The sequence below is a fragment of the Scyliorhinus canicula genome, chromosome 15 (assembly GCF_902713615.1).
Source record: "Scyliorhinus canicula chromosome 15, sScyCan1.1, whole genome shotgun sequence".
In the NCBI taxonomy this organism is placed as follows: domain Eukaryota; kingdom Metazoa; phylum Chordata; class Chondrichthyes; order Carcharhiniformes; family Scyliorhinidae; genus Scyliorhinus; species Scyliorhinus canicula.
In genome coordinates, this window is record NC_052160.1 from 122,384,210 (window position 1) to 122,405,124 (window position 20,915).

Consider the following 20,915-nt stretch of genomic DNA (forward strand, 5'->3'; position numbering starts at 1 on the left):
TCTCTGGACCCAGCCACTGAGACAGTCAGAGTTTGTGAGCTAGTCAGTGCAAACACCATGCGGTAGCTAGTAAGTCTGGTTAGGCTAGCACTAGGTCTCCAGTCAAGTCAGTATAGTGTCAACCCACAGTTGAACATGTATAGTAGTTAAGACGTTAAATAAAATCGTGTTGCATCTTATCAAGTGTTGGAGGTCTGTCTCTCGCTACACTGCATCAAGTGCAGTCCACATAGACCCAACCTGCCTAACACATCACAGAGGAGGTTTATTAGAATCATACCAGGAATGAGGAATTTTACATGCAAGGAAAGATTCGAGAAATTGTGCTTGTTCTCTTTGGAGCAGAAAAGATTAAGAGGTGATTATTGAGATGTTCAAAATGATGAACAATTTTGACAGGATAAAGAAGGATATTTTGTTTCAACTAGTTGGTAAGTCAGTGACTAAGGGTCGCAATTTCAAGCTGGCCAGCAAGAGAGCTAGGAGTGAGATGAGGATAAATCTCTTATAAAGTTGTTTGGAATTAAATGCGTTGCCTGAGAGAGTGTTGAAGGCCAATTCCATAGATTTCAAAAGAGAGCTGTATATATGTGAAAATTATGAATTTGGAGGGCTATGGAGATAGGGCTGGGGCATGGGACTAACTAATTAGCTCTTTACGAGCCAGTGCAGATGATCTCCTTCTGTGCTGTAAAATTATCTGATTCTACATCCCCCATTAACTCCTGGAATGATACCATGCAACAAAATTGAGGGCTCATGTGACCTTCAGAGCCCCTGGTAATAGGTGCCCACCCAAACAGTTGGAGGCGATCTCTGGCCCAATCATGTGGCTCAATGATGTCATGGTGTCCTTAGAGTGGGGGAAACTCCTGAGGCATTGGACCTCGGTTATGTTGAGATAATAAAAATCTTTATTGTCACAAGTAGGCTTACATTAACACTGCAATGAAGTTACTGTGTAAAGACCCGATTTGCCACATTCTGGCACCTGTTCGGGTACACAGAGGGAGAATTCAGAATGTCCAATTCACCTAACAGCACGTCTTTCGGGACTTGTGGGAGGAAACCCACACAGATGCAGGGAGAATGTGCAGACTTCGCACAGACAGTGACCCAAGCCGGGAGCTGAACCTCCGGCCCTGATGCTGTGAAGCAACAGTGCTAACCACTGTGCTACCGTGCCGCCATATAGGGGATCGTTTCCTGTATATTGGTAGCAGGATTGTGGTGTCTCCTACGGTTCCTCCCAACTTGTTCTTCCTGCTGGCCCTGCACCCTCTATGCTTGTCCCTCTCCTCCGACAGGTCTCTCTCTCTGCGACACGGCCTTGAGACACCTAGGGCGGGATTCTCCGACCTCTTGCCGGGTCAGAGAATCGCCGGGGGATGGTGCGAATCCCGCCACCGCCGTCCTCCAAATCGTTCCGCCCCCCCAAAAATCGGCCCGGTGTGAATCGCGCCGCCCGCCTCGGGGAATGGCGGGGTTAGGCGCGACTCAATGGGCCCCGGGGCTGCCCGAAAGCTCCGGCCCATGATGGGCCGAAGTCCCACCCATTTTTTGCCAGTCCCGTCAGCGTAAATTGGAGTAGGTCCTTACCGACGGCACCTGGCGGGGCGGGCAGCCTCCGGGGTTCTTGGGGGGCGCGGGGGCATCTGACCCCAGGAGGTGCCCCCACGGTGGCCTGGCCTGCGATTGGGGCCTACTGATCCGCGGGCGGGGCTATGCCGTTGGGGCACTCAATTGTTCTGCACCGGCGGCTGTAGCAGTCCGCCATTGCCGGTGCAGAATCGAAGCCCTCTGCGTATGCGAGGGGATCACGCACTGGCCAGCAGAGGCCCTTCGGCGCTGGTGGGGCGCAACCCACTCCGGGGCGGGCCTAGCCCCTAACGGTGTGGAGGATTCCGCACCTTTGGGGCGGCCCGACGCCGGAGTGGCTCATGCCACTTCTCGGCGCCGGGACCCCCCGCCCCGCCAGGTAGGGGAGAATCCCGCCCCTAGTCTCCTCTCCCTTCTGCCAGTCTCTTCCTCCTCGGGTGAGGTGCTGCCTGCAGTCAGTGCACACAATCCCCATCTGCTGAGATATAGATAGCACTGCCCCGGGCATTGAAGGCTACGCTGGGAAAAAGTGCACTGACCGAGTTGACAAAACAAAAAAGAGCTCCCATAATAAGGCTAACAAAGTATCTACTTCAGAAGAGAGCAGAGGAAAAGGTCAGAAATCTCAACAATACAGCAACAACAAACTCTCACCTGAACTCCTAAAAACTCATGCAAACGATGCTCCAGCCCCCTTTTACTCCACCATTGGATAAGCAAAGCCACCAGCCCATGTTACTTGTGCACCAAGAAATCACACAGGCAATATAACACTCTCGAGGCCTTCCGTGCGTGTGGGCGCCACAGGGGTTGGATTCCTTTAGCGACTCCTCTTTTCACATTATGATTTGATCTATGCTAAGTTTCCATTGCGTTTTGTTATTTTTTGCCAGTGCCCCTACCAGGAGCAGCCCGTTTTAATTTATCCCTAAGTTTGTTTCTTTTATTATATTAATTTGAACTGACCCAATAAGATCACAGGCAATGTAAGATTCGAGTCAATTGCCCTTTTTTAAAAATAAATTTAGAGTACCCGGTACCCAATTCATTTTCCAATTAAGGGGCAATTTAGTGTGGCAATCCACCTATCCTGCACATCTTTTGTTTGTGGGGGCGAAACCCATGTAAACACAGGGAGAATGTGCAAACTCCACACAGACAGTAACCCAGAGCCAGGATCGAACCTGGGACCTCGGCGCTGTGAGGTAGCAATGCTAACCACTGCGCCACCGTGTTGCCCGAGTCAATTGCCCTTTTAACTATGTTAAGCACAGTGACCACCTTGAAGTTGAACTTCATATCTGTAATATTAAGGCACGTTTCACATTTGTTTTAAGAATTTAAGGGTGTGGCTGACTTAGCAGGGTAAGGGTTAACAGAAGACACACTTAATCGGAGCACACAGCACTAGTCATATCCCAAAGGAAATGAACCAGCACAGAATCCGGGGGAAAATGTGTTTCATGAAAGGAAGTACAACACAGAGAACGCCTTTATAACCTAATGTTTCTTTGTTTTTTTACTGTTTCCTGATGTTGCTGCAGCTATCCACATAGCAATTACAAATCTTTCCCTCCATTTAGGGCACTCGAGACACAGAGCCCTGCCTTTTCGATATCCCTTTTCCTGAGCGTGTTTGTCATTAAAAGAGGTGGAGAGAATGGGAGGGGGCTATCAATAATTCAGTATAAAACATCCAGTCTCAACAAGACCACTCCAAAGCACAGCCTGTGTAATGCTGGGCACTGATTTTACAGAGTAACCAACAAAGACACTGAAGCGCGAATTTAGCTTTTAAACATCATCCTGACTACCATGTGGAGTTTGGTGAACATTTCAAAAGGACAGCAGCTCTCCCTAATACTATGTGTACTGTGTTTGATTGGTAAGTAAAGACATGGAAATAATTGCTTCTGAAGAAATGAAAAATATATTGCATTAATTTCCAAATACAAGTAATATCATTTTGTCTTTATTGTATTTTTCCTCCTTCCTAAATGTAAATATTTATGAAAGGGGAGCAAGGCTAATGCTAGATTTTTAAATGCAGTCGAAGTTGATCTTCCAAGAAAATCTATTGATTATCACACTTGTTAAAATGTCCACGATAATGGAGAGAAATAAAACGATGGCAATGATCAATTTTCATGAAGCAAACTTTCTTGCATTGAGTTGCTGATAAGAATTCTGACCTTAAACTTTTGTTCACCTTATGTATGGTCAGTTTAGGCTGAGTAAAATTCCAATGTTTTTCATTTAAAGATTCAACCACATCTTATAATTCACAACCTTTTTAAAAAAAAAAGCTACCCTTTTGAAATTGTGCGAAAAGTTTATTCAAGTCTCATAGTTCCGTCAAATGCTCCAATGTTTTAAAACAATGCGAAACAAACACAACCGTGCAGACTGTTTCAATTGTAATACGTTTCTAGCAAGTTAATGAATTCCAAAGAACAAATAGACTAAATCATTCCAATCAATTATGTTATTGATCATATTATCTTGATAATGTTCAGGGGCATGTGCGAAAGACAAGGAAATTCATTCATGTGATTTAGAGAATAGTGGATTTCTAAATAAAGAAAGATAATTAGGCATGGAAAAACAAATGCATTGTGATCTAGGAGATGATAGGTGTGGATAAACAGAATTGACTGGGGAAAACGCCCTGAAGAATGAATGAATCATTGAGAGTGTGATATTTAAGGGATTATCAGCGGAATCATCATTTCAGTTCACATGTGTGAACAATTAAGGGTGCTGTTTTAAATTGAATGGAGATGGAGCAAAATCCTGTTATTCCCTCAGCTCCATCCTAGACAAGATGAGACAAACGTCGCCATATTTTGATGGGCTTTAACTTGAATTTACAATATTGAAAAATGGTAGGATTCCAACTGGTCAGGAGTAAGTGTAAGGAGATTTATACCAGAACACTTGGCTTTCCTTGGCTCAAAGTAATCCATGTGTGCTGATACATGGATGTATGACTTCTTGTTTATTATTGTCTGATTCTTAGCTGATTGATTTTTTAAAAATCATTTTGGCACATCACCAAGTACAAGGGTTCCTAAACAAACCATCTGAGAAATCCAAACAGAGCAGAGTTTCTATGTGTCCAATATGGTTTGCAGGAACTCTCCCTGCAGTCTCACACTCCAGTTACTCAGAGCTTAGGTATAGATGAGTGGAGCCAAATCTTGGCTAGTTTAACTTGCTAAAGTAACACATCATGCCAAACAAATCACTGGTAGATATTCTGCTATTTCTGCAACAGGAACACACACTACTGTACCACTTTGACACAATTTTGGAAGTGAATGTGAGGCGACCCTGCTTATAGAAACAGGGTCACTTGCACATCCCTCCCACCACTATTCCCAACCCCTCCCACACTCCACTTCCAGATCCCTTTAGTGGAATGAGTAGGCCAGTGAATAATCAGAGGTATCCTAGATTGCTGGGGTCTGCCTGGTTCCAGTATTCAATTCCAACATCTGCTCAGAGGTTTCATTTGGTTCTGAACATCCTTGGATCCTTGTAAAACCCAAATGGAAGTCAATCGGGTAATTAATCACTGGTTGGCCATTAGCCAGTTAATGAGCATTTGTGTGAGCCTTCGTGAGGCAGACAGCATGTACCAGGAGCACCTAGAGAGCAAAATTAGGGACATCACTTAAGAATGTTGAGCATCAGCTGCTTGTCAACCAAATCATAGTTGACACCGCACCCAGGATATATGTTTCTGAGACTAAGGGCTGGATTCTCTGATTTTGAGGCAATGTCTGGAGGAAGTGTCTAGTTTTACGCTGAAAAAATTGGCGCCACCCCGTACCGATGCTTCACCTGGTGGGGGGCTAGCATCCATGCCACGTAAAACTCCCAGCGTTCCCATCATAAATGCCGGAGAATTGCCGGGTCATGGCTGCGCATGCACACTGCGGTGACCTGCCGCGTTTGCCCGGCCGCACGTGGAAACGGCCTGCCATAAACTGCCCCCTGTAATCCCTCTCATCACATCCAGACCAGCCCCCCCCCTCCCCCCCGCGACCCCACCCCCTGCTCAGCCCCGCCCCCAGCCAGCGGAGCTACTTCCACCCCCCCCCCCCCCCCCCACACGACTTGTAGCGGTGCTGGACACAGTCCGCAGCCGCCATGCGAGGTTGACGAAAACTCCGAGCACATGTGTCCCGCGTGTCGGGAAGTCGGCCCATCAGGGACGGCGCATCAGGGGAGGGCCTTCAGGTGACGTCCTGAGGCCGTCCCAACAGCGTGCGGTGTATTCACCGATGACGCCGTTTTGGAGGGAGCAGAGCATCCGAAAACAGGCGCCACCACTGATTTCGGCGTCAAAAGCGATTCCCCGCCGATCGCCGATTATGATATTGGTATCGTGCAACAGAGAATCCTGCCCTAAGTGGTGACACCAACATAGAACTCGTGGACATTCACAACAGAAAAACTGGTGCCACAACTGGACCGATTCTGCTACTAAAGAGGGGCTAGCACCGGTGCCGCGTGGAACACAATCGATTCCAATACAAAACAGTGTGTGATTCTCCGGGTCCATGATTGACACGCGGGAGGCTGACAAACTGCAGCCGTACATGCCCAATATTCTCCCCACACACACTTATCCCAGCCAACAAGATGGGACTGGTTGGACTGGAGCGCGTACATACAGCTGATGGGTCAGCAGGGGCCAGAGGGCACCCTGGGGGGGGACACCTATAAGACCCGCGGCACTAACTTCAAAATGGGCTGTTGCAGTATGCGCAACTGCATGGCTGCCTTGCCGGCTGCGACAATGGTGTTCCGTGCCCGTCCACACCGACCCCACAGCCCACCGCCTGGCCACCCCCCCCCCCCCCCACGAGCCCACCCGGCCTTGGCAGAAGCCCCCCCGGCCAGCGGCAGAACTGTCAGCACACTGTGGCGATGTTGGACATTTTCCATGCCTCATCTCTCTCCCTCAGCAGCCACCGTGCCAGTTTCACAATTTTGAAAAGCGCAAGTGAACCACGCCATCGGGAACTCGGCCCATCGGAGGCGGGGAATTGCAGAGGCACTGGAGAATACCGGGTCGGGCCCGCTAACGATGGGCAAACAGTGTCTATCGTACGTGCGTTCCAGAACGCATTGACACCGTTGTCCAGGTGCTTGAGCATCGTGATTTGGAGCCAAATCGGCGCCTGTCGCGATTTTGGCATCGGAACCGATTTTCCGCCCAGTCGCCTTTCCCGATTTCGGCATCGGCTACTGGAGAATCCCACCCAAGATTCTTCTTCTCCAGATAGCATCCTCGATTATCTGAGAATTGCTGAACCATGGCTTACGCATTGATTTTGCTATGGGGCTGGGCAAGAAGACAGACCCCAAATCTACCTCAACAGGAACAGGTTAATCGAACCCTGCACTGTTGGGGTTATTCTGAACCATACACTCGCCATCCAACCAACGGCGCTAACCAGCTTACTAGACGTAAGATAACATGCCGGGTCGGAGAATCCCTGGCGGGCGGCGTGAATCCCGCCCCGTCGCTCCGGCGCCGGCTGCCGTATTCTCTGGCGCCGGATTTTGGGCAGGGGCATGGTTTACGCCGCGCGGGTCGGGGGCCGTTGGTAGCAACCCAACTTGGCAATTCTTCCGGCCCCGATGGGCTGAGCGGTCATGCATTCCTGGCCAGTCCTGCCGGCGTAAAATGGACATGGTCCATCCCGGCGAAACCTGGCTTGGAGGGTGGCTAGCGGTGTCCTCGGGGGGGGGGGGGGGGGGGGGGGGGGGGGGGGGGGGGGGGGACTCACGGTGGCCTGGCCCCCGGACATGCAGAGGATTCCGCATCTTCCCAGCGGCCCGACGCCGGAGTGGTTCGCGCCGCTCTTGGCGCCGGCAACAGGCCGTCCCACCAATTGCGTGAGAATCCCGGCCCATATTCTCATACCCACCTTCGGGACTGCCTTCCAGCATCTGTTGTACAAAGCCCTAGAATTTTCTTATGGAGGAAGTGGCGGTATAGAGTGTGATATATATCTGTGCAATATACAGGAAGGTGACAATAGTTACTGACCACCACCTTCCAAATCTCTTTTTCATCACCTAGTCCATAGATTTTTGCCATCAATGTAGTGACGAACCTAAACAAGACAGTTTACAGCTTAATGTCCGGGATACCCAAGTTCAACACAGTGCACCAGGCCTAATCATCACCATTTGTACAATTCACATCTATGTGTGAAGGGCTTTAAAGAAGAATTATGTTACCTCTGACTCCAGAGTCCTCAGTGAGAAGTTAGTGTAATTCAGAACTTTATACTTCCTGCAACTGCTGCCCACTCTTGCCACACATTCACTCCATAGAGAGTACACGGATATCACTGCGATTGAGTTAGAAAGAGATACACTGCAATCTCCTTGTATTATAAGGAGGATATTAGCAATGTATTCACATACCTTAAAATGGGTTGTGCTCTTACTCATACCATTTATTAAAAGTGATTCAGTATTCTACCCAATTTGCAACCACCGATTTTTCAATCCTTTAAGTTCCTGGATGAATGTACGAAATGACTGATTTAGTTGCTGATGAGTTGTACTGTTGCTATGCTGCTCATGGCGAGTTCCTGGTACCTGCACTCTGTGTAGTAAAGGCTCAAACCCAAATAAAGCATGAATTTCCAAAATGCCTCTCTTCTTTAGCAAAGTGCGTTCAAGCAATATAAAGCTAAGAAGACTTCGCAAACGTTGGTGAAAGAATCAGTGGTGCGATGTCGAGAATTTGTTTCACGCAGTGGTCTGTTTTCATCTGGAGTGCCTTGTCTGAATTCAAATTCTAAAGTAACTTTGAAAGGGAAACTTTTGGACGGTTTGCGGAAAAGGGGAGTGGGATTAATTGGATAGCTCTTTCAACAAAGCAATGCAAGCGCAGTGGGCCAAATTACCTCCCTCTGCACTGTATGATCCAATGATTTTGTAATTAAGTGAAACCTTCACCACTGCTGGAAACCATTTACAGATACTTCAGGGAATTGTTTAACCTTGAATTGTTCTTGGTAGCCCGAGAGTTAATGATCAGTGCGGCAGCTGCTAAACTTTAGTGGTGGAAATTTGTTCCATTGCTTGCCTAGCGCTGTTCCGCCTGCCAGTTCCCCGTGCAACTATAAGGAAGGACATCATTGCAAAGTTTCCCAGATCAATGATGTTCAATACTGTAACCTACACAACATAGTTTCCTTTACTCAGTGCAGCCTTGCCTGCTCGCTGACTTGTGGCTGAAAAGTTCACAGCCATTTCCTGCTGGTAAATTAACACAAGTGTTGAATATTTGGCTCGGCCTGTGTTCTCGCCTGCTTGAGATCCTGTCCCAGATAGTGCAAGCAGACAGGTCATTTGAACCAGCATTCATTTTTTACAGATGTGTTTTGTACAAATGTGGACAGTGCTGAATGTTTACGGATTACTGTTTTCTGTTTTGAGATGTGATCTCCACCAGAGTAGCTAATGTGACAGTTTCATAGCAGAGAAAGATGTTACTGGACCTCTTTATTTTCAACTGTAACTTTTAATACAAAACCGTATTTCACAGAATTTTTAAGGCACAGAAGACGACCATTTGGTCCATCATGCGTGCCCCAGCTCTCCAAATGAGGGTGGTACAGTGGTTAGCGCTGATGCCTCACAGCACCAAGGATTGTGTTCAATTCCAGTCTTGGATGACTGCCTATGTGGAGTCTGCACGTTCTCCCCATGTCTGCGTGGGTTTCCTCCGGGTGCTCCAGTTTCCTCCCACAGTCCAAAGATGTGCAGGTTAGGTGGGGTTACAGAGATAGTGCAAGAGAGTGGACCTAGGTAAGGTGCTCTTTCGGAGGGTTGGTGCAGACTCAATGGGCTGAATGACCTCCTCCTACACTTTAGGGATTCTATGGATTATGGCTTGGTGTCATTCCCCAGCCTTTTCCCCATGCTTCTGCATATTTTTCTATTCACGTAACCATTTAATGCCCTCTTGAATGCTTCAATTGAACCTACTTCCTCCACACATCTAGGCAGTACATTCCAGACCTGAAACATTTGTGTGAAAAAGATTTTTTCTCACATCACATTTGTTTCTTTTGCAAAACATTGATTATTTTGCTAAACTGGAGTTAATAGGAATCAGGAGGAAAACTCTCCGCTGGTTGGAGTCATACCTGGCAGAAAGGAAGATGGTTGTGGTGGTTGGAGGTCAATCATCTCAGCTCCAGGACATCACCGCGTGATTTCCTCAGGGTAGTGTCCTGGGCCAAACCATCTTCAGCTTCTTCAACAATATCCTCAGGTCAGAAGTGGGGATGTTTGCGAATGACTGCACAATGTTCAGCATCATTCGCGACTCTTCATGTCTATGTCCATGTCCAAATTAATAATAATAATTGCTTACTGTCACAAGTAGGCTTTAATGAAAAGCCACATTCCGGCACCTGCTTGCGGAGGTCAGTACGGGAATTGAACCCACCCTGCTAGCATTTTTCTGCATTACAAGCCAGCTGTTTACCACTGTGCTAAAGTAGCCCCTGCATATGCAAATGCAACAAGACCTGGACAATATCCAGGCTTGGGCTGACAAGTGGCAAGTTGCATTTGCGCCAAATAAGTGCCAGGCAATGACCATCTTCTGCAAGAGAGGATCTGACCATCGACCCTTGACATTCAATGGCATTACTATCACTGGTAATCACATAATCAACATCCTGGGGGCTACCATTGACCAGAAACTGAGTGACTAGTCACATTAATACTGTGGCTACCAGGGCAGGTCAAAGGCTAGGAATCCTATGGCGAGTAACTCACCGCCTGACCCCCCAAGGCCTGTCCACTATCTAGAAGGCAGGTCAGGAGTGCAATGGAATACCCTCAACTTGCCTGGGTGAGTGCAGCTCCAACAAAACGCAAGAAGCTCAACACCATCCAGAACAAACCTCTTGATTGCTCCTCCTTCCACAAATATTCAAACCCTCCACCACTGACGAACAGTAGCAGCCATGTGTACTATCTACAAGATGCACTGCAGTAACTGTCCAAGGTTCCTTAGACAACACCTTCCAAACCCACAACCACGACAATCTAGAAGGACAAGAGCAGCAGATCTGGGAACCCCACCATCTGAAGATTCACTCACCACTCCAACTTGGAAATATCTCACTGTTCCTTCACTGCCGCTGGGGTAAAATCCTAGATCTGCATCCCTAAGAACACAGTGGGTGTACCTACACCTCAGGGACAGCAGCAGTTCAAGAAGGCAACTCGTCACCACCTTCTGAAGGGCAACTAAGGATGGGCAATAAATGCTGGCCTAGCCAGCAAAGCCTACGTCCCATAAATGAATTTAAAACTTTTATAAAATCACCTTAAATCTGTTCCCTCTCTTTCTTGATCCTTTACAAGGTTGTGGGGGGGGGGGGGGGGGGGGGGGGTGCAGTTTCTCGCTCTCTACTCTGTCTAGTCCCCACATGATTTTGAACATCTCTATCAAGTCTCCTCTCAGCCTTCTTCACTCCAAGAACAACGCCAATCCATCCGCATAGCTAAAGTTTCTCATCCCTGGAACCATTCTTGTAAACCGCTTCTGCACTCTCTCTAATGCGTTCACATCTTTCCTACAGTGTGGTGCCCAGAACTGTGCACATTCAGGCTGAGGTCTAACAAGCACCTTATATAAGTTCAGCATAAACACACCACTTTGATTCTCTTCCTTCTCATATTCTTGACATCAAGGGGACAATTCTCTGAGACATCTGGGGCTGGATTCTCTGTTTTTGGGACTATGTCCCCACTCCATCGTATAAATTGTGGACTGTCACGCCAGAAAACCTGTTGTGAAAGGGCCACATATTCCCAGCCCTACAGGGATCTAGAGGTGAACCAGTGTAAATCTAGCAGCTTTTTGCTGCAGATACGGGACCCGCACTTCCAGGTCGGAGGTCGCGCATGCGCACAGCGGCAGCCTCCAGCAGCTGCGCCATGCTCCATGGCGGACTCAGACCGCGGAGCTGGACCCTGAACAGAGTGCCCCCGATCAGCTGTACACCGATCCTGACCACCCAAAATTTGCCCAGCTGTGTATAAGGCCCCCCCCCCCCCCCCGCCCTCCGATCGGCCAGCCCCCGACCAAGGCAGGCCGCAGACTGACTCCGCAGTCGCCACGCTAGTATCCCGACCGGCAGGACCATCTTGGATCCATGCCATCGGGACTTCGGCCATTCGGGGGCGGAAGGTGTTGTCTAATGGCGAGGCAGGCCTCCAGCAATGGCCGCAGTTAGGCGACCCGCTGCTTTTTGGGGCCCGGACAATCGGGGAACCGGTGCCGGTCCCGATTCCGTGCGAGGAAATGGATTCTCCGCCCCGGTGCCGGCTGCGATTTCGGGGTGCGGAGTGCGGGGTGTGGAGATTCCAGCCCCAGGTAACGGTTAGGAAGACACTTTTAAAATTCAACGGAAATGAACAAATGAAGCAGTTACGTTATAGAGGGAACTAGATAGCTCAATGAATTAATGTCTCTCTGGGAGCAGCGTTTGAAACCAGCTCAGATTGATGATGTTGCCTCTTTCTGCAGTAATAGATACAGCTGCATGAAATGGGCCTGTGCTCTCGCAAGCATGATGCCATGGCATAAAAGACGTTCACAATTTGTGCAGGATTAATCAGTGCCTGAGCGAGCATGATTGTTTGCACTGTGTGCAATTGGGTCATGCAGATAACTTCTGTTCCCAGTGAGGTTGCTGCGCACAACTGGAGCAGCATTTTGTGGTCTCACGATTTGGCTCCGTATTCCTGGGTGCGGAGGTTTTGATTGTCATCCAGGGTTCCTTCTCTTGGCCACAGTGAATCCTGCTGAAAAGGCACATTAATGGATGTTAAGTAAGAGCAGAATTGGGCTCAGTGATGATGATCCACATTGGGCCAACAATCTCTGTGCAAGCTCACACAACAACAATATGGCCATTTGATTGAGGTAATAGATATAGATCAGTGCTTATGGGAAAAAGAGAAAATAGGAGAACATAGAACAGTGCAGAAGGAGGCCATTCGGTCCTTCGAGTCTCCACCGACCCACTTAAGCACTCACTTTAACCCAATAACTCCTCCGAACCATTTTTTGGACACTAAGGGCAATTTATCATGGCCAATCCACCCAAGCTGCATGTCTTTGGACTGTGGGAGGAAACCGGAGCACCCGGAGGAAACCCACGCAGACATGGGAAGAACGTGCAGACTCTGCACAGACAGTGACCCAGCAGGGAATCGAACCTGGGACCCTGGCGCTCTGAAGCTACAGTGCTATCCACTTGTGCTACCATGCTGCCCTAAAGAAAAATAAGTATAGATCCATTACAGGTGATGTTAGTTCTACTTGTCTTGCCAGATAGGTAGGCAGTTAAAATTACCCAAAGTACATAAGCCCCCTGGAGCTACCACGATCTAGCTGTTTGTGAATTTCACCCATTCTCTGGAGCAGTAGACAAGTACACCTGTCCAAAACTAGCAGACTCTTTTTTTTTTTAATACCTGCGTGTTGAGTCCCGATGATAAGTTTGAGGCCACTTTCTATTTTCTCCAGCTGACCTGATGAGTCTGCAGAAGTTATTGAGTTTTGCACCGGGTAAACTCTGCAGGGAAGAAGATCAGGTCCAAAAGATGCCTTAAGAGTTAAGTTTTCAAATTTGATCTTACTTTCCATTAACCAGGCCAAATGTGTGTCTGCGCGTCGTGAGAATGGTTAAATGACCTGAACAAACGCATCCAATGTCGGTTTAAAGGTTAAGCCACAGGCTGCATCTGAATAAACATCATTATGTAATGGCTGTAATTATTTCTTAGCCTTATTAATCATAGATTAGATGACATTTATGGTGAAAACACAGTTCAGCCAGATTTTAAAGCGCATCCTGCCACCTCTGCCATAAATTATGATCAAAGTGACGCAGACAATGCAGACCATTTGTTATTCAGAGGAATTTTGGTTTTTAAGAGGCCAATAGAGACCTCTGGTACAATACTTCTGATCATTTGCGTGTATATATTTGGCACTAATCAAGACTTCTAATGTCTCAACTTTCATATATTCTGGTTAATAAAAAGGTTAAATTGCCAACATAATTGACTCTTCCATTTGAAAATCATAGAATTCCTATAGTGCAGAAGGAGGCCATTCGGCCCATCAAGTCTGCACCAACCCTCCGAAAAAACACACTACCTAGACCCATGCCCCTGCTCTATCCCCATAACCCCACCTAAACGTTGGACACCGAGGGACAATTTAGCGTAGCCAATCCCCCACCTAACCTGCACATTTTTGGACTGTGGGAGGAAACCGGAGCACCCGGAGGAAACCCACACAGACACGGGGAGAAAGTGCAAACTCCACACAAGCAGTTACCCAAGGTCAGAATCGAACCCAGGTTCCTGGCACTGTGAGGCAGCAGTACTAACTATTGTGCCACCGTGCCACCTGCATTGGACAGATCTTGCTAAAATGGGGATCTCGTGCCACATGCCATTAATTAGACCCTTTCGACATCATTCACCAAAAAAGAAATTGGATCATAACTTGTTGGAAGTATAACTCTTCAATCAAAAATGTGATGATTGAGAAAGAGGAACAAAGAAGAAAGATTGTGGATTAGAGTCAAAACAACTTCCAGAAAGACAAATAAGGAGAGTCAAAGAAGGATTTCATTGAAAGAGCAAGAAAAAAAGGAAATATAAATCAAAATTAAGAAAAGAAAGTTAAAATTTCACATTTGGCATTTTCTCTAATAACAATTAAAATTGTTCCCATTCTGGGCCAGAAGACTTATTGGAATTGCCTAAACAATTATCATGTCATTAAATAGGTGCTTATACTTTTCAATACCAGACCTACAGTCTGTAAAGAATTTAGTGTTAATTAATAAGAAAAGAGGAGGCGAAGGGCAATATCTTATTTGTGCCAAACAAACAGCAGAGTGGTGTAAATCAACCATCAAGTTCTGAAGATTTGCAACTCATGGCCAATTTCTTAATCTCCAGAATTTACTGCCTCATTTGTACAGTGCTAATGGCGAGTGTTGTGAATATTTTCAGAATTATATTGCCCACCATCACACAAACAGATTTCAGGTCATCATATAACCCGGCAGTGTTTTGGAATTTTCTAATTAATCAACAAATGTTGAAACCAGACAACAGCAAACTAATGAATGCTTTTATTTGTTGAAGATTTTGTTGTCCTGCCCTGGCATTTGATGTGTTGGGCAGGCTGGGTCGATGTGGACTGCACTTGATGCAGTGTAGTGAGAGACAGATCTCCAACACTTGATGAGATGCAACACGATTTTATTTAATGTCTTAACTATTATTCATGTTCAACTGACTTGACTGGAGACCTAGTACGAGCCTGACCAGACTTACTAGCTACCGCATGGTGTTTGCACTGGCTAGCTCACAAACTCTGACTGTCTCAGTGGCTGGGTCCGGTGAGAACGGGAAACCTGGTGCCCTCTGGCTTTATAGTGTCCCTACTGGTGATTGGCTGCTCTGTTCTGTGTGCTTACTGGTCATCCTGTGTGCCAATCACTGCCTGTCTGCACTCCATTATATACATAGATGTATATTATGACAGCGTTCAATTGGCAGGTGATGGGAACTGGTAAATTTGGGTGCCATGCCATTGGGGCAGTGCCCATTGCTTTCCCACTTGCCCCACCACACCACAATTTTGTCAGTGGTGCGGGGAGGTGGCAAGAGGCCTGCCTGCCCATGAGTCAATTGAGGCCTCCTCCCACTGCTGCTGGGAGTTAATAAACAGCAGAGAGAAATCGGCCTGCTAGGCTCAACAAAGGCTTCCCTACTTCTGTTTCACCTCCCCTTGGTCTCTACCCCATTTTCCCCGTGCACCACCACCACCACATCCTTGCCCACGCACACTTACCTTTAGTTCAGGGTCCATGGTTCCTCACCATTGGGGGCTGCAGATTGGGGATTGTCGCTTCCTTGTTGAGCATCAAAGTGGTATTCTCTCCCGGTGACACAGCTGGGACGAAGGAGCTATCACCCTTTTCATTGCGTCGTAGCTCTCGGAGGTGCCTCAATGGGGGAAAATTTCTCGGCTTATCCCAATGAATGCAAAATTGGCAAAGCTGATTGCGGACGTTTCTCTGGGGGTAGGAGACTTGGTGGGGGAAGGCAAAATCCAGCCCCAGCTATTCATTGCAAATGCATATCGAACACGTTCTGTCAGCTCTTCTGCCAAATACTGTCCATGTCCATGTACCACATTCCAACCGCCCTTCCCTTCACCTTAGAAAATGTCATCAAAATCTAGCGTACATGTAAGCTGCTGTCATAAGTGGTTATAATACTTGATAATTGTAATAATTCCAGGAGGTGCGGAGTGGAAGGCCAAAGTGGTTTATTTAAACTGAAAATAAAGCCACTACCATGGCAGACAAAACAAACGTCCCAGCCCAGGACTATCGGGAACTACCGGTTCGGATCTGGGAGCTACATTTAAAAGTACCGCGGCAAACCCCAGCTGAACTGGCTTCCACCCACTCACCACAGAACTCGTATTCTACCAAATCCACAGGGAGATCAATCAGCGACACCCCCCCCCCCCCCCCCCCCCCCGGTACCCGTGAGGGTTATAACATCCCTCCCCCCTCAAGTCTTAATCATCTCCCTCACTCCCGCGGCCGACGAGGCCTCTTTCATCCCTTGGCACATAGCCTCTAGTCGGCGGCAGGTGGAGCTGGATCAGGGGGCCTGAAGCAGACTGGGGATTGGCGCTTCCTTGTTGAGCATCGAAGTGCTACAGATGGAGGTTCACCTTTGGCCCTGATCTCTGGCGGAGGATCAATTTCCTCAAGTCTCCATTTCGGACTCTGAATCTTTATCGTCAGAAGGAACAATTCTCGGGGCCCCCATAGGCTGAGTCCCCTTGCCGGAGGTATTTGCAACGGTCATCAAGGATGCCGTCTCTGCTTAAATAGTCTCCACTGGAGACGGTTCCCTGCTTCTCAGCGATGTCCGGTGTGCCGTGGGTACAGAAACTTTGCCGGAGTTTTTCTATTGTGGCATGAGTAGTCATGGAGGACATACAATGTACTTCTAACCATTTTGGTTGACCATAATAAGGAACAGTTTGCTCCTTTTATTCTACCAAGGCCTTATTAGAATACCTTGGGGTATTCGCCAATGACCTCATACAGACCATTGGTTCCTAGTTTAAAAATGTGTAGCCAGTCCAGGCGGATTTCCATCCCTAAAGGACATTAGTGAATCAGATGGGTTTTTACGACAATTGGCAAGGTTTCATGGAGTTTTAATTCCAGATTTAAGAGTGCTATCTTTTTTGGGCCAATCTTAGAGGCGATCATGCAGTTTAGCTGCATTGTTTCATCCTCTAAGGGCTGATAGACTTGCAAGGCCTGGGCTTGAGGTGGCTTTGGTTTCCGGTGTGGGCGGTGCACATACTGCTGATTCTGGCACCCTTGCCTAGGTCGTGTCCTTTGGCCCCACTTATAGAGCCTTGCAACTGACACTTGTATTCCTCCGGGGCGGGGGAGGGGGGCCGGGGGGCCTTCGTTTGTGATTCCAGAATATTCTGGCTGAATGTTGAGGTGGTGGTCAGTGAGGCATGTGGGAGCTTTCACTGGGAAAGCTGACTTTCCTGTATGAGGATCGTCACCGCCACCCCCCCCCCCCCCCCCCCCCCCCCCCCCCACCATCCTGGGAACATGACTGTCCACCATCCCTTGGAATTCTTGGGCACTTTCGTCAACGTTCTTCAAGGATCATGCTAAATCTATAGCCTTTTTGAGGTCCAGGGTGGTTCTGCCTACAATTCTTTTTGTATCGTGACATTGTCAGTCCCACACACTAGCCAGTCGTGTAACATCTCTGTCAGGGATGGGCCAAACTCACAGTATTCAGCCAGCTTCATTAATCTAGCCAGGAATTGTCACGGGTTCCCCAACTGTGTGAATCGGTAATGCTGGAGGATTATGGATGACTTTGTGTTGTAATGGTTCTTTACTAGATCCACAAATTCCTTGAACATTTTAGTGTCGGGCTGCATGATACGTTAAACTCTTAATAATACTGAACATTGGGACCCCGAGACAAAGGATTACTTTATGTTTTTCATCACAATCTGTGCCATAGGCGCAGAAGTAGTTTTCAGCATACTGGGGCCAGTTCTCTCTGCATTATCTGGCTCGAGCTTCCCAAACAAGGGCATTCCTGAGTTTTCCGGTTGCTTGGTATCTCACTGGAGCTGTCATCAGAGAGTTTCCAAAAGGCTGCTCAGAATCCCATATTTGATCCTCATCGTCAATGTGATAATTCCAGGAGGCCTGGAGTGAAAGGCCGAACAGGTTGATTTTAAAATGAAAATAAAGCCAATAGCCCGGCACACAAAACAAACGTTCCAGCTCCGGACTATCAGGAACTGCTGGTCCGGGTCTGGGAGCTCCAGCTGGGTGATCCTCCGCCCGCTCACTATGGGAACTCATATTCTATGAAGCCCATGGGGATATCAATCAGTGACCCTCTGTGGTCCTGGTGAGGGTTATCAAAATAATTTATCGCCATTTGGAAACACTGGAATATCTTCTGCAGCTCTTATCTTCCTCATGCAATTAGAAATGTGCATTTTTCAGCCGGTAAGACCACTATTTTCAAACACAGCGATGAAATAATACTGTAATTGTTTGAATTTTGAAAACACAAATAGGTGAAGGTTTTACTAAAAAGAAAATTGACCCGGTCGATGCAGAGTATTTATAAGCTCACTTAATCATTGCCGCACATTTTGGATCAGGAATAGTGTATGATAATGTGAGGGACAGCAGTGGCAGTTTGATACAATGCTGGTAGTCATGTTGTGATCCACCGTTTACTAGAGTTGGTATCCAACTGAATCTGGAGCCATTGCTGTGAGTACAATGTGCAAAAGAGGTTCATGTGAAGCAAACTAATGTGAAACACAGATGAGAGATGGATTGCTGCACAAAAATACGACCATTATACAAACTTCTAAATTGCAGTCTTTAATTTTAGATAATTGGTAACATCTGTCATTTAGAAAACAGATGTAATATGCGCACATACAAACTTTATAACATTTTCCAAGACCCATCATTTACCTTTCCCAAATTACTCTGACATTCTTGCACACACAAATGAAAATGTTAGTTTAAAATCAGCCAACTGTTCTTCATAACTTTTAAAAGCATCCCCAGTATTCCTACATGCAGAAAGAATTACATACATCATTGCATAATGCCCAATGCGAATCTCTCGGAGTGTATGACATTCAGTCCATATATCGAGTCAAAGAAACAAATGTGACACAAATTATACCTTTCCCAATCTGCTTGGATTATTGATATTTAGATCATATCGAGAAAGGAAAATTGTTTGTATCTTCATCTCTGCTGTGGCCATAAGAAAGTGCTTGTGGAATTTGGAGTCACCAGGGTTGGATGAGATCTACCCAAGGTGTTGAGGAAAATAAGGGTGAGAATTGTGGCATCTTCCAATTCTCCTTAAATATGGTAATGGAGCTAGAAGAGTGGGGAATTTCAAATGTTACGCCCTTGTTCAAAAATGGGTGTAAGGATAAACCCAGAAATTACAGGGCTGTCAATTTAGCCTTGATGTTGGAAAGTTTTAGGAACGATAATCTAGGAAATAATTAACAGCGACAAGAGTGAATTACTTAAGGAAAGGAAGCATGGATTTGTTAAAGGCAAATCTATCTTGCCTAACTTGATTGAGTTCTTTGATTAGGTACCAGAGAGGGTTTATGATGGTAATGAAGGTGATGTGGCTTACATAGGCTTGCAAAAGGTGCTTGAGAAAGTGCCAGATTATAGACTTGGCAACAAAATTGAAGCCCACTGAATGAAAGGGGCCGATATTTAACACTGCGCCAGATGCAACTCGGCCGGAAAATCCCCCGAGATTTACCTGGCTTGTCACGCCTCACGAGATCTAATGGGATGGTTTTCAGTCTGGAGAAAGGTATCCAGTGGGGTTTTCCGGAAGTCTTTTTCCATGGCTTTTCTTGGCATATATTAATGACCTACACACGGGGCAACAGGGCATAATTTCAAAACTTGCAGATGACACAAAACTTAGATCTATTGTGAACAGTGAAGAGGAAAGAAATAAACCAAGGAGAAAAAGACAGGCTGCTGCAATAAGCAGACACTTGGCAGATGAAATTGAATGCAGCGAAATATGCAATGATACATTTTGTTAAGAAGAACCAGGAGGGGCAGTAAAAGAAAGGATGCATTTCTAAAGGGGGTGGAGGAGCCGAGAGACTTGAGGTTTATGTGCATACATCACTGAACATGGCAAAGCACTTTTAAGAAAGTAATTAAAAAGCCATACTGGATCTTAGGCTTTATAGAGGCAGACTGGCGGGATCTTCTGGTCCTGTTAACCAGCGGGATTTACTGGTGCCGCTGAAGTCAATGGACTCACAGACAACTAGCTGGATTTTCTGGAAAATCTAGGCCAAAGGGTATAAAAGCAAGGAGGTTATTTATAAAATACTGTTCAGCCTCAACTGGAGTAGTGTGACCAATTCTGAGCACCAAATCTTAGGAAAGATGTGAATACAATAGAAAGGGTGCAGGTAAGAGGCTGGATTTTCCGTTTGGGAGACTAAGTCCCCACGCCAGCGTGAAACCAGTGGTGTTTTATGTCAGGAAAACTGGCGTAGTACGGCCATCGATTCCTGCTCGGGGGGAGGCTAGCAGAGAGGCAAGGTGGAGCTCCCAGCTCTAGTTGCCGATATGGCCCGGAGCATTGCCTAGTCCATGGCCACGCATGCGCACGGCCGCGGCCTGCAGCGGCCGCAGCCACCATGCTGAGTCCGCGACTAGAACTCGGACAGTCGGGGATGGAGCATTGCAGGGCGGGCCTCACTGTGGATACAGTGTGCAACGTACTCCGAGAGTACACCACTTTTCGGGGTTTTGGCATCATCGGGGATTCTCCGTCGAACGCGATTTCGGCGTCGGGGATTGGAGAATCCAGCCCAAGATTGATAAGAACAGTCCCTCAAATGACGAATTTCAGTTACATGGATAGATTGGAGCAGTTGGGACTGTTTTCAAAAAGAAAATGCTGGAAAATCTCAGCAGGCCTGGCAGCATCTGTAGGCATCCGCGGTAATTTGCTTTTATTGGGATTGTTTTCCTTGGAGAAGAGAAGGTTGAGAGGAGATTTGATAGCTGCATGAAACAATGAGGGCTCTGGTCAAAGTAGATAGAGACATTGTCCGC

At 47.1% G+C, this 20,915-nt stretch overlaps 1 protein-coding gene across 2 annotated transcripts in view; it reads left to right on the forward strand.

Moving 5' to 3' along the window:
• Window positions 1-3,180: 3,180 nt before the first annotated feature.
• Window positions 3,181-20,915, forward strand: part of LOC119978510 (hematopoietic progenitor cell antigen CD34-like) — a 72,376-nt gene continuing 54,641 nt past the window's right edge. Inside the window, exon 1 of one of the 2 annotated variants that reach the window (XM_038820192.1) lies at window positions 3,181-3,484. In XM_038820192.1, coding sequence (XP_038676120.1) covers window positions 3,415-3,484 — 70 coding nt within the window. In that variant the 5' untranslated portion in view covers window positions 3,181-3,414. The remainder of the gene's footprint in view (window positions 3,485-20,915) is intronic. The other variant, XM_038820191.1, reaches the window with a different exon arrangement.